The sequence below is a fragment of the Hydractinia symbiolongicarpus genome, chromosome 9 (genome assembly GCF_029227915.1).
Source record: "Hydractinia symbiolongicarpus strain clone_291-10 chromosome 9, HSymV2.1, whole genome shotgun sequence".
Classification (NCBI taxonomy): domain Eukaryota; kingdom Metazoa; phylum Cnidaria; class Hydrozoa; order Anthoathecata; family Hydractiniidae; genus Hydractinia; species Hydractinia symbiolongicarpus.
The window spans coordinates 3132101-3146148 of NC_079883.1; the positions used below are offsets into that span (position 1 = coordinate 3132101).

The window sequence follows — 14048 nt, forward strand, 5'->3', positions numbered from 1 at the left end:
CAGGTACAAGACAAATATTTTTTGAATACTTTATTTATTTTCCTTCAACTAAGAGCGGGTTTTAATAGTGAGATTGAGGAATAAAAACAGTGTTTTCAACCACCTTATTGGTGGTCGTAGTGATTATTTAGTTGGTCCTATTTCATAATGGCTGCCGCGATATGTTGTGCATAAGAAAACTTGATGGAAAAAGGGCGAGGAGTTTAAACGAATATTTACACAATTTCATTTAATTTAAAAGATAAAAATTCAAAAAGATGAGTTTAGTTATGTTGTGTTTTCCATGTTGTGTGGATGAGCAGCCGCCACCGGTGAGTTTTGGCATTGTTTTTCCTAACTACAACATCTCTTTTATAACATATAAACACATTCATGATTAATTAGGCATTTGTCGTCTTCTCATTTGCACTCTTGCTTTAGCCTTTGGAGGGTATTCTGCCATAGTATTAGAGAAAATGTTGTCCAGAAAGTTTGTTGGTGTAGAGAATAAAAAAGGCTTCATTTGAAACAATTTAATTGATAAATATGTAGTCAATAATGTCACACAATTTTAAATCCTTTTGAGGTTGCGTTTTTGTGGCGGAGTTAACGATATTAAAAGTGCTGTTTTGAATTTCGGCAATAATTTGGGCCAGTTCAGTAATAATTCGGGTAAGTTCAAAAATTATCAGCAAAAAAGGCAAGTTTTATTCAAAAAATAGCCCAAGCGCAACGTCATAGACTCTTTTTTACGTGATACTTTTGATCGATGCGATCTATATGTTGTTTATATTTTTTGCCTGTGAACATACATGCACATGTTCCTTATTCTTGATTCAAAATCAAAACGTCATACACTTCAAGACTTGGTTGTTTTGTATAAGTTATCTTCCCTAACCACCTTAATCCATTTGCTTAAAACAAGTCAGTTCTGCAAGTATATACATGTTACAGTTAACTAAAGATGCAAAAAAAATAACTTTTGTATGGTCAGGTTTTAATGCTCAAAATAGAAGTTTTAAACTACACTTTGGCATATGCCTCAGCAATTAGATGTATCTATGTATGTTTCTTAACTATTCTGAGAACACCAAAGTCACTTAAAAACGCCTCCACTTTTACGGTGTATGCGGATTATTGGTAACCTCTCTAAATAAGTCAACTCTCAAGGTAGATATAGTTGTAGCATATACCCCGAAATAGAATACAGTTGTAGCATATGGAGCTAATTATTTTTGCCAACGATCTAATATCACTCCCAGAAAGAAATAATGTTATCATGTAAGTAGCAAAGGAGTGGGTGCTATTGCGGAATATACAAAGCACATCACAAAAATAAAAAATTACTTCAGTGGTAAGAAATATTATTTTTTGGATTTTATGTAACGGTTGTGATGTAACGGACGTTAGTCACGTTGAGGAGATGGTTGCAGGTGTGACTTTCTTTAACAATTCTCAGTTTTTGTAAGAGGGTTTTCATATAAGGACTGACTTGGTGACAAAAATGCCAAAAACAGAATTAAATTTCAACAATTATTACATGCAGTGAGACACTGCGGAAAAGCCAGAAAACTCATTTGTGAGAACCAGAACTTAACTTTATATTTATTGAACAAATTATTATTATTTAAACTGTTCCAATTTAAACATGGAGGCATAAAAGACAAGGAGATACAACTCACAAAAGACCGAGAAAGACTTGGCAGGAGTTTATAAGGACAGACTTGATACAGAGGAAGTTGAGTTTAGATCTAACGCAGTCTAGATCAAATTGGAAGAGGGTCATTAATATACCCCGCCAACCCATGCTAGCATGAAAAACGGACGTTAAGCCGAGAATGATGATGATGACAAAAGAGCCATGTATATTCAATTTCAATCTTTATTAAAACAATGTCTTTAAAAACTATGCTCAATGTGTATTTAATTAAATGCACAGATATGCAGGACACTTGCAGCTGTTTACATTTTGAAAAATCCATTCAAGTACATATTTCATGAAAGTTAGGGTCTATGTGGCTTCTGAATTTTATTAACCGAACATCTTTGTGTACTTGAAAGAAAAACAATATGTGATGCAAAATCTTGCTTACAACATAAGAAATACATTTGCCATTGTATATATTATGGCACAATGAATGTTTAAAAATGTCTTTAAAAAGTTCAAATCGATGCAGTCATGCTCCTTTATTTTGGACACATCTTTTGTAAAAAAACATGGTCTAGCACCATTATGAATGTTTTGATATGCTGAATGATTCTTTTATTTGATTTGTGTATGAGTAACTAAAGTTTTGTCCATTGGAGATCTCCTGTCACAAGAAAGAAAGCGTTGAAAAAGGAATGATTTTTTATAATTTAATTTATCAAAAAGTAATGTTTATAGCCTAGAAAGCAAGTCCTCCAAAGGAAAGACAATAGGTACATATTTAAAATAGAATTCAAATCAGCTCTTCTAAGAGGTGTGGTTCATCTCGGACCTGCAAAAGAATTTTTACCAAGATTTTGCTTAAAAACAACAAAGTAGTTTTTGAAAGATTGCGTATACATTTTGATACCAAGTTGGACAGTTGGACACCGTAGATTTGTAGAATGAATTCAATCATTAAGCTATAAGATCCACTAGGCAGTTTACAATTTCTTCCATGTCTGACATGCATATAACTTTGTATTTCAAACTTACATTAGGTATCATGTCTTCAATGGTTTTCACATAGTGAACAGATGATCTCTTGATCTACAGGCCACAAAATTTTGATGTTTAAAGGTATATTGTTTAAGGGGAACAATTACAGGTTTCTTGTTGCCTCCATTTTTTTGTTAGGGTAACGATAATAGGGTAGCGATTACTGAAATACTGATAACAAAGAGCAAAACTCTTTTTACTCTATGAATGCAAATAAATATGTATTCTAATGATTTTAGATTTCTATGCAAACTTTGCATCACTGCCTGAACACTAAGTTCCTGTTAACCTTCTGCCCTACACTAATATCCTTCAAAATAAATGCTTGTGAAGAAACAACTGCCTATCTCTAATGTACACAATCTTTTTATTGATAATAGCTTAAAGTGCTAGGAACGAGTTAAAGGCTTTCAAGGAGTCTAAGTTCTGGCTACAATCCAAATAAATATATATTTTTTCAACTAATCAACTGGATTGTATAACCATATAATCAGCTATTGATTTTGATCACATAAAATTTTGCTATGAAAGGGAATCAAATTTTGTGGGTAAGCTTGTATAAGCCCTATATGTTTACTCTCAAAGTTTGATTGCAAACCGACATGCAGATCCCAAGTTATGAATTCGTCAGCAAAAAAATTGAGAGGCCTGGGACGAGGAAACAAGTGTCATTTTGGCAAAAAAATTATGTTAATCAATTAGCCTTTATAATATCTATGCATTGATAAAGTTTGAATGTACACCCCTTAACAGGTCTAAAATTACTAATGAAAGAAAATGTCTAAATTTGCTATTACTGAAATATGACATCATAATTCATGCAGCATAATTAAATCTGAAATTCTTTAAATGTCAATATTTTGAGAACAAAAAGAGCTTTTTAAAAAAATTAAAAAGACTTGTTAGCTAACTTTTTAAGCTCTATATTTAAGTCCAACATCATTTTATACCTCAGGTTCCCTTTAATAAAAAGCATAGCAGTATGAACTTGGCACACAAGTGAAAAATTAAAAAAATGACTGACAATCAATCTGAAAAATATATTAATGAAACCCTTGGCTAACAAAAAATTGTTCACGCTATCAACAACTTAGGATCCACAATGGTAACGGAATGTCGATTTCCCCCAAATTTTAATGTGAAATGTTCAAAGGATCTAAAGAGGTCATGTTTTTGCTTCTGATAGGTTTTAATGCGTAAAGTACCAAGATCTTTTACTTCAGATAGGATGAGATAAGTGGTGTAGAGTTTGAGGTTATTGTTTGCACCATTTTCTTGTGCTCCAAATTTATTTCATATAGGTTTAATTCATGTCTCTTAGTGATGTGATGCCTGTGGTGACTCTTGTGTCACCAGCAAAGGACCTTGCAAAATATCTGAGGCATGGATTTAACTACTTCAGCAACAACTGATTGTGTGTGGTTTGTATGGAAAGCTTTGATAAAGTTATATATTTCTATGTTGTTTTCAAGTTTTCTTTAAGACATTATCAAAGGTCTTTTGTTAAGTCGAAATAAATAACATCACAATTTACTTTGTGGTCCATAAGACACAAAACAATGTTGCTTTAGGAGTTGACTCAAGCAAGAGTCACCAGAGCAGAAGTCATGTTAGTATGATGTTAAAGGGGCTACGGAACGGCTGTTGGTTTTCGACTCTGGTGACTTACACGAAAGTCGAGTTGGGGGTGGCGAAAAACAAAAATGGCTATTTTTCCGGCATGTATGTAATTTACAGACTCAAACATATAGATATCTAGAATTTTTATCTTCTCCAGCCTTGGTCATGTTTTCATCCAGAATGAGTCTTACTGAAATATTTCTTTGTAATTTACTTTTCGAAAACACATTCCGCATATCCCGCACACATATTAAAAATCCAGGAAATGCGTTTTTAATATGTGCACGGGATATGCGGAATGTAAGCATTTTAACCTGTTGGTAGCCCCTTTAAGGCAATTAGGTGATAATTGGGTGCAATAGATTTATTTTGTCCTTGTGATGGGATGTGATTAGTTAGTGCTTTAGTATATAGCAAATTTTTCCTGTCAGCCCTTAAAATTAGAATTTTTTACGCCGGCGATAAAACTGCCAACGTGAGATACATTTCAACCGATTTGCGTCGGCATTGCGTCGGCAATATTTTTTGTAGTGAAATTTTTCAGCTGGCAATAAATTTCATCATTCACGAGCCGCAGACGAACCCTCTGATGAGAATGAAATACGGATGTGCTATGATAAATATTCACCTATATGTATACACACCATCCGGATAAACTATCTGAGTTCATCACTAACATATTGCTGCACGTAGTGTAGTGGGTTCGTCTGCGGCTTCCAGTTCTGGGGACCGCGGATCAAATCCAGCTCACTGCTTGGCAGTATGTTAGTGATGAACAAAGTAGTTCTTCTTCAATATGACTTACACGCATTATACTCGCCCGTCATGAGTAGAGGTCTGATCGGGGTGAAGCATTCTCTGATGAGAATGAAATATGGATGTGCTATGATAAATATTCACCTATATGTATACACACCATCCGGATAAACTATCTGAGTTCATCACTAACATATTGCCACACGTAGTGTAGTGGGTTCGTCTGCGGCTCCCAGTTCTGGGGACCGCGGATCAAATCCTGCTCACTGCTTGGCAGTATGTTAGTGATGGACAAAGTAGTTCTTCTTAAATCGTCCTCGGCATTTTTTTTACCGTCGCAACTACGGTAGCTTCGTATTTTACGTCGACAATTAATGCCGAATCCCGACGCTAATTTTAAGGGCTGCCTGTATCAATACACTTTTGTGATACTGTTGATGACCACTGTGGAAAGTTCTTCTAAAGAAATATCTTTCATGGTTAATCTCCATAATTTCATAAGGTAATAGCCCTGTTAAATGTTTCCAGGAGATACCACAAAGCTTTCAATTTGAGCTATACAGAACTTCGAAATTTCTGTTCAACTAAACATCAGCGTTTTGTGGGGATCGAACTTACAACCTATTGGACATAAGTCAAACATTCCTGAGCTGCAGATACCTATCAAGCTTTTGAATTAGTATATACTTGGTGAAAGTTTTGACATAGATAAAAGTGCTAAGAAAATCTTTTTACTTTATTATAGAGGCGCAGACCAAAGATTGACAGATCACAAATAGGGTTACCAACAAATTTCCAGGTATGTTTTTGTGTACTTTAATACCTGTCTTGTCACCACATCTGTGGCATGCTTCAGCTAAAGAACTTCCTGCCAGTATTTGTTTAAGAACATAGTTTTGTTTTTAGCACACCGGACACATTGGATCTGGGGAAATTGCTTCAGGTTTTGATGTAAGTTCTTTTTTTTGACATCAGCTGTGATGTTGTTTTCCTTTTGTTGAACTCCTTCATGTCGTTGTCCTGCAGGTAGCAAATATATATTCTGTAATTCAACGTACGACATATAGCAAGAGTAAGTGAAAAGATGAAGTTGACTTGCATACGCTAAAGTACCGAATAAGCGCCCTGGGAACTTATTTTATTCAATGTTACAATAATAATGACATAAGTTAGTTAATGCTAGCGTGCCTTTTCACCTTCCCACTTCATTTCGATTTAACAAAAAATACTATTGTAAAGGTACTATAAAAAATAACATTTGTTTTTGTTTGCCATGTGCTTACGTGGTTACTGGACTCTTATTTAGTCACTTGGTGCTTATTTTGGTCACGGGATTCTTATTTTGGTCACTGGGTGCTTATTTAAAACTTTTATCAAAGGTCACAAAGCACCAAATCGGTAATTTATAGTACCTGTGGTGCGTTTGTAAGGCTTGGTATGTTTTTTTAGGTCCATCAAGTTCAGAATTCAATGCAGTCTAAAGGTGGTTATGAGCAGGCTTCTGGAAACACAGTACAGTACACGCCTGATGGTATCGACTTATCAAAGAATGAAGAAAGTGCAAAAACCTCTTCGTCACCTAACGAAATAACGATAACACTAAATTCTGATGAGCCAAAAAATAATACGTCTTGACACTAATTAATAACCTTGTTCAGGTAAATTTCAAAATATTCGGCAGCTGTTGTTGTAGTTTTTGTAAAATAAATGATTGTTGATGATAACGAACATATACTTAAGAGAAATTGTGTAACCATTTTTTTTGATCTGATAGGTAGACCTGTTTACAAAGTAAAAAAGATGCTTTGAGAGCAGCACATGCTAACATAAGCACTAAATGGATTGAAACCCTTCTTTTTACATATGTTTTATTTTAAAATAGTGAAACCAAATAAAAGCTTCTTTTGGTCAAACCTTGTCAGTCTGCATGAAGGCTGCTTGTAGAGAGCTGTTTACATGGAGCTGACTCGGGCAGGTTTTATCTGAATGAGATATAATTTTTCCACCAAGCGCTACTGTAGGAGTCATTTTAAGCTCGTCTAATTTTTCTGGGTAACTAAGTTATTACTGAGATTTCGTGCTGGCGAGTTATATGTCTCCCCTCAGAAATAAAAGAGGGTTTTTGGTCCGTTGCCAATATTTGTTTAGACCATTGAAAGTTTTTATTTTTTTAGGGTTACAAGTGACGACTCATTCATCTATAGTTGTATAATAGTAGATATATACCAAATGTTTTGTCTAATGGTATTGTATTATATAGTATTTGGTATGTTGAATTTAACGCCTGGTCTTTATGATTCTCCATCGCAGAGGTTTTTAATGCTTCAAATGCTTCCTGCATAAAGTTTGTATTTCTTATCCTCTTTTAAGATGGTCGTCTCGAAGGGATTCTTAAATCTTTAATATTTTGAATACTCACCACATATTTTTAAGAGAGGTAAAACTGTGATTAATTTTATACTTGTAAATGCGATTCTGTAAACTTTATACCATTCTTTGGAACTACCTTACATGTGCGCAGAAATATGTCAAAGTCTATTTTCGGAACAGTCTATTTTTAAACTAGTGCAATTACTATGGTGATGTTTGTTTGTTTGTTTGTTTGATTGTTTTTTAAAATAAGTATGATTTACTTTTAAATTTTCTTTTTTTTCGTCAGAAATAATTTTGCTTTAATGCGTAAATTATTTGTGCTCAATTCGAGACATTTTCATCTGTTGCTTTGATTTCATGTGTCATTTCACTAACGGGGCGCTTTTTGGTACAATTTCATGACATTTAGTGATATACTTTTTAGATTTTAGATTTGAAAGTTTTTCATAGAACGTGTGACCATTACAACAACAGATACTTTTTGGTATAATTAAAAAAATATGAGAACAGGTTGGGTTACTATCGTATTAAAACTACCTTTCTATTTATCTGAAATTGCAAGACTCTTGAGTGGTATCTAACAAATTTTTCCCAGAGTAGAATTACTTTCGATTAACCCACGATTATTTATTTAACATGTCTCAAGTCTCAATCTTTTCAATGCAGGTGCACGATTTTGGATTGGGTTATACTATCATTCTTATTTCCTATTAGTTACTTGGGAATTTTTTTAAAAAAGATTGATTGACAAGGGTAGCTACGAGTTTATTTTTATAAGTTGATCATGAACGTAAAATAAATGATTCCAATAATTTACCTGTCCTTATTTATTGACCCACATTGAGACATTATAACATTCCTATAAACTAGCTTATATTTTTAAATTTTACGCCCTGTTAATTTTACGCCCTATAATATTTTGCCCTTAAATTTTCGTGCACTACTTTATACTAGCTGTTTCCCGTGGAAGAATCCACTGTATTCCATTTAATTTATGTAGCTGTTTCCCGTGGAAGAATCCACTGTATTCCATTTAATTTATGTAGCAGATATATGTCCATCAAAAAACAAACAATACAGCAGTGCGCATCTTACATCTGCATTATTATATAAATGACCAAAAATATTAAAGGTTTTCAACAACTGCAGTACATATGTGACATTTAAAATCTAAATCTACTAAAATTACTTGCTCTGACCATCTGACAAATGCGAAAATTATTCGGAAAAAAGTTTTTAAAAAGCATTTCAACATACATCTCACCCATAAAATTTAAATCACTCAAAACGCCACATATATACAAAAAAGCTGATCAATGTCAAACACAAATCCCTCTCATTGTATAATAGTCAGTTAGTTTATTGCAAACCCTGCCAAAGGTTGACACAAAATGTGAAAAATAAACAATAAATTTTGCCTAAGTAGAAATTTTTATCTAAGGTGTTAAAAAGGGATTTGCAAGGATAAATTATAATGCAATAAAACATTATTTGATATATTGCATACGGTCCTTCCTCACCAAACTTTAGACAAAATGCCAACAAAATAACGGTGTTTAAATCTAAAATTATTAAAGTCCTTTTAGCAATTTGCGTGCTGTTTTACCATCAATAAAGTAAACAACAAATCTCACATAGTATTCTGTCACAAATTTTCATAAAATATATATATAAGTCATAATGAGTCATGTTAAACAACAGCAATCAATCTATACTAGCTGTTTCCCGTGGAAGAATCCACTGTATTCCATTTAATTTATGTAGCTGTTTCCCGTGGAAGAATCCACTGTATTCCATTTAATTTATGTAGCAGATATATGTCCATCAAAAAACAAACAATACAGCAGTGCGCATCTTACATCTGCATTATTATATAAATGACCAAAAATATTAAAGGTTTTCAACAACTGCAGTACATATGTGACATTTAAAATCTAAATCTACTAAAATTACTTGCTCTGACCATCTGACAAATGCGAAAATTATTCGGAAAAAAGTTTTTAAAAAGCATTTCAACATACATCTCACCCATAAAATTTAAATCACTCAAAACGCCACATATATACAAAAAAGCTGATCAATGTCAAACACAAATCCCTCTCATTGTATAATAGTCAGTTAGTTTATTGCAAACCCTGCCAAAGGTTGACACAAAATGTGAAAAATAAACAATAAATTTTGCCTAAGTAGAAATTTTTATCTAAGGTGTTAAAAAGGGATTTGCAAGGATAAATTATAATGCAATAAAACATTATTTGATATATTGCATACGGTCCTTCCTCACCAAACTTTAGACAAAATGCCAACAAAATAACGGTGTTTAAATCTAAAATTATTAAAGTCCTTTTAGCAATTTGCGTGCTGTTTTACCATCAATAAAGTAAACAACAAATCTCACATAGTATTCTGTCACAAATTTTCATAAAATATATATATAAGTCATAATGAGTCATGTTAAACAACAGCAATCAATCTATATATAAGTTCATTTTATGTCAATTTTTGCACCAATTTTGCAACACAAAATACAAATTCTAAATAATACTAAAATCTCTTATTTTGGTCCTTCGCATACCGACGGTCTCCCACAAAAGTTTAATCAAAATGTAAAAAATGAGAGGTAACAACAAAATCAAAGTTTGCAAAATTTAATTATTTCGGCACATATTACAGAATTATATAATTATATAATTATATAATTGATAATTATATAATTTGAGTCTCATATTATCTCATATTACAGAATTACAGAATTACAGAATTACAGAATTACAGAATAGTAATTCTAAACTGGAGACTTAGCTAGGTATAAAGAACATGGCTACATATATATATATATATATTCCTAGCTAGCGAGCTAAAAGAACTGACTTTTCTTGATTTTAACATATACAATGAGAGAGATTTGTGTTTGACATTGATCAGCTTTTTTGTATATATGTGGCGTTTTAAGTGATTTAAATTTTATGGGTGAGATGTATGTTGAAATGCTTTTGGAAACTTCTTTCCGACTAATTTTCGCATTTTGTCGTTACCTCTCATTTTTTACATTTTGATTAAACTTTTGTGGGAGACCGTCGGTATGCGAAGGACCAAAATAAGAGATTTTAGTATTATTTAGAATTTGTATTTTGTGTTGCAAAATTGGTGCAAAAATTGACATAAAATGAACTTATATTCAGATTGATTGCTGTTGTTTAACATGACTCATTATGACTTATATATATATTTTATGAAAATTTGTGACAGAATACTATGTGAGATTTGAAATTTTGTTTACTTTATTGATGGTAAAACAGCATGCAAATTGCTAAAAGGACTTTATTAATTTTAGATTTAAACACCATTATTAAGAGATTTTAGTATTATTTAGAATTTGTATTTTGTGTTGCAAAATTGGTGCAAAAATTGACATAAAATGAACTTATATTCAGATTGATTGCTGTTGTTTAACATGACTCATTATGACTTATATATATATTTTATGAAAATTTGTGACAGAATACTATGTGAGATTTGAAATTTTGTTTACTTTATTGATGGTAAAACAGCATGCAAATTGCTAAAAGGACTTTATTAATTTTAGATTTAAACACCATTATTTTGTTGGCATTTTGTCTAAAGTTTGGTGAGGAAGGACCGTATGTAATATGTCAAATAATGTTTTATTGCATTATAATTTATCCTTGCAAATCCCTTTTTAACACCTTAGATAAAAATTTCTACTTAGGCAAAATTTATTGTTTATTTTTCACATTTTGTGTCAACCTTTGGCAGGGTTTGCAATTAACTGATTTTGACATATACAATGAGAGAGATTTGTGTTTGACATTGATCAGCTTCTTTGTATATATGTGGCGTTTTGAGTGATTTAAATTTTATGGGTGAGATGTATGTTGAAATGCTTTTAAAAACTTTTTTCCGACTAATTTTCGCATTTGTCAGATGGTAAGAGCAGTAATTCTAAGCCATACGCACAAAAGTTTACACTAAATGTAAGAAAATGGTTGTGTTTAGTAATTCTAAATTAAGAAAAGTCAGTTCTTTTAGCATGCTGATTAAGGTTTTTGCCCACAAATTCTTACATGAAAATGTCAAAACCACAATTTGAAACAAATTAAATTTACATTTTAAAAATAAGTAATTTCTGAACTTTATTTTCAGAATATTTGGAGGAAAAGAACTTCGCAAACCAAAAAAACCCAGGAAAATGTTTAAAATCTTCAGGGTTAATAACGTTTGATGGGTTTTGTGGGAATATATATACTTTAGAATCTTTAGTTTAAAGCTAGCATTAGCTAGCTACAGCAGCTAATAGCTAGTCACTTAAATATAAACTGGAGACTTAGCTAGGTATAAAGAACATGGCTACATATATATATATATATATTCCTAGCTAGCGAGCTAGTTGTTGGTGGTGGTTGGCTTTTTATGATGCTAGCTATAAAACATAATCAAAACTGAAAATAAAACATGAAAAAACCTTACAGAACCTTGCTATGATTAATTTATAAAACCATGCTCTTCTTCAAATGTTTTTTTAAAGATTTATTTTGAATGAAAGAGTAGAGAATACTCAAAAAGAACAGCCATCTTTTATGTAAACACAATTTCCGTTTTATGCTGGGAGCTTCATTTAACAGTCCGTATGCTTTGTGAATATCTAATACCGTTTCATATGTAGCGATACCTATATATATATGCTAACATAGAGTTTTTTGGCATAAGGGTATATATAAGGCATATATATTTATATCGTTATTAGCAGCGGGTTATATATTTACACCTTATGTGCGATTTCTATGAAGTACATCCCTAATCTTTTTAGTTAAATTTTAGCGTACAGCCACGTCATAAGAAAGTAACCCGTGATTTCCGTGTCGTGGACTCACAGTTTTAGTCACGCAAGGGAATTAATATATAAGATTCCTAGCTAGCGAGCTAGTTGTTGGTGGTGGTTGGCTTTTTATGATGCTAGCTATAAAACATAATCAAAACTGAAAATAAAACATGAAAAAACCTTACAGAACCTTGCTATGATTAATTTATAAAACCATGCTCTTCTTCAAATGTTTTTTTAAAGATTTATTTTGAATGAAAGAGTAGAGAATACTCAAAAAGAACAGCCATCTTTTATGTAAACACAATTTCCGTTTTATGCTGGGAGCTTCATTTAACAGTCCGTATGCTTTGTGAATATCTAATACCGTTTCATATGTAGCGATACCTATATATATATGCTAACATAGAGTTTTTTGGCATAAGGGTATATATAAGGCATATATATTTATATCGTTATTAGCAGCGGGTTATATATTTACACCTTATGTGCGATTTCTATGAAGTACATCCCTAATCTTTTTAGTTAAATTTTAGCGTACAGCCACGTCATAAGAAAGTAACCCGTGATTTCCGTGTCGTGGACTCACAGTTTTAGTCACGCAAGGGAATTAATATATAAGATATAAGTTCATTTTATGTCAATTTTTGCACCAATTTTGCAACACAAAATACAAATTCTAAATAATACTAAAATCTCTTATTTTGGTCCTTCGCATACCGACGGTCTCCCACAAAAGTTTAATCAAAATGTAAAAAATGAGAGGTAACAACAAAATCAAAGTTTGCAAAATTTAATTATTTCGGCACATATTACAGAATTATATAATTATATAATTATATAATTGATAATTATATAATTTGAGTCTCATATTATCTCATATTACAGAATTACAGAATTACAGAATTACAGAATAGTAATTCTAAACTGGAGACTTAGCTAGGTATAAAGAACATGGCTACATATATATATATATATATATATTCCTAGCTAGCGAGCTAAAAGAACTGACTTTTCTTGATTTTAACATATACAATGAGAGAGATTTGTGTTTGACATTGATCAGCTTTTTTGTATATATGTGGCGTTTTAAGTGATTTAAATTTTATGGGTGAGATGTATGTTGAAATGCTTTTGGAAACTTCTTTCCGACTAATTTTCGCATTTTGTCGTTACCTCTCATTTTTTACATTTTGATTAAACTTTTGTGGGAGACCGTCGGTATGCGAAGGACCAAAATAAGAGATTTTAGTATTATTTAGAATTTGTATTTTGTGTTGCAAAATTGGTGCAAAAATTGACATAAAATGAACTTATATTCAGATTGATTGCTGTTGTTTAACATGACTCATTATGACTTATATATATATTTTATGAAAATTTGTGACAGAATACTATGTGAGATTTGAAATTTTGTTTACTTTATTGATGGTAAAACAGCATGCAAATTGCTAAAAGGACTTTATTAATTTTAGATTTAAACACCATTATTTTGTTGGCATTTTGTCTAAAGTTTGGTGAGGAAGGACCGTATGTAATATGTCAAATAATGTTTTATTGCATTATAATTTATCCTTGCAAATCCCTTTTTAACACCTTAGATAAAAATTTCTACTTAGGCAAAATTTATTGTTTATTTTTCACATTTTGTGTCAACCTTTGGCAGGGTTTGCAATTAACTGATTTTGACATATACAATGAGAGAGATTTGTGTTTGACATTGATCAGCTTCTTTGTATATATGTGGCGTTTTGAGTGATTTAAATTTTATGGGTGAGATGTATGTTGAAATGC

General features: G+C 31.9%; 1 protein-coding gene across 1 annotated transcript; it reads left to right on the forward strand.

Moving 5' to 3' along the window:
* The first annotated feature begins 117 nt into the window (after positions 1–117).
* On the forward strand, positions 118–8230 carry LOC130657717 (CDC42 small effector protein 2-A-like). Its single transcript, XM_057460728.1, has 5 exons — positions 118–311; positions 5787–5840; positions 5948–5992; positions 6491–6699; positions 7216–8230. The coding sequence occupies exons 1-4, from the start codon at positions 258–260 to the stop codon at positions 6674–6676; spliced, it is 339 nt and encodes a 112-aa protein (XP_057316711.1). The 5' UTR covers positions 118–257; the 3' UTR covers positions 6677–6699; positions 7216–8230.
* Positions 8231–14048: the final 5818 nt, after the last annotated feature.

Coding starts and splice junctions, on each gene's coding strand:
- LOC130657717 (XM_057460728.1), top strand. CDS start 258: ATGAGTTTAGTTATGTTGTGTTTTCCATGTTGTGTGGATGAGCAGCCG. Junction 5,841..5,947: donor GGTTACCAACAAATTTCCAG/GTATGTTTTTGT, acceptor TTTTGTTTTTAG/CACACCGGACACATTGGATC. Junction 5,993..6,490: donor AAATTGCTTCAGGTTTTGAT/GTAAGTTCTTTT, acceptor ATGTTTTTTTAG/GTCCATCAAGTTCAGAATTC.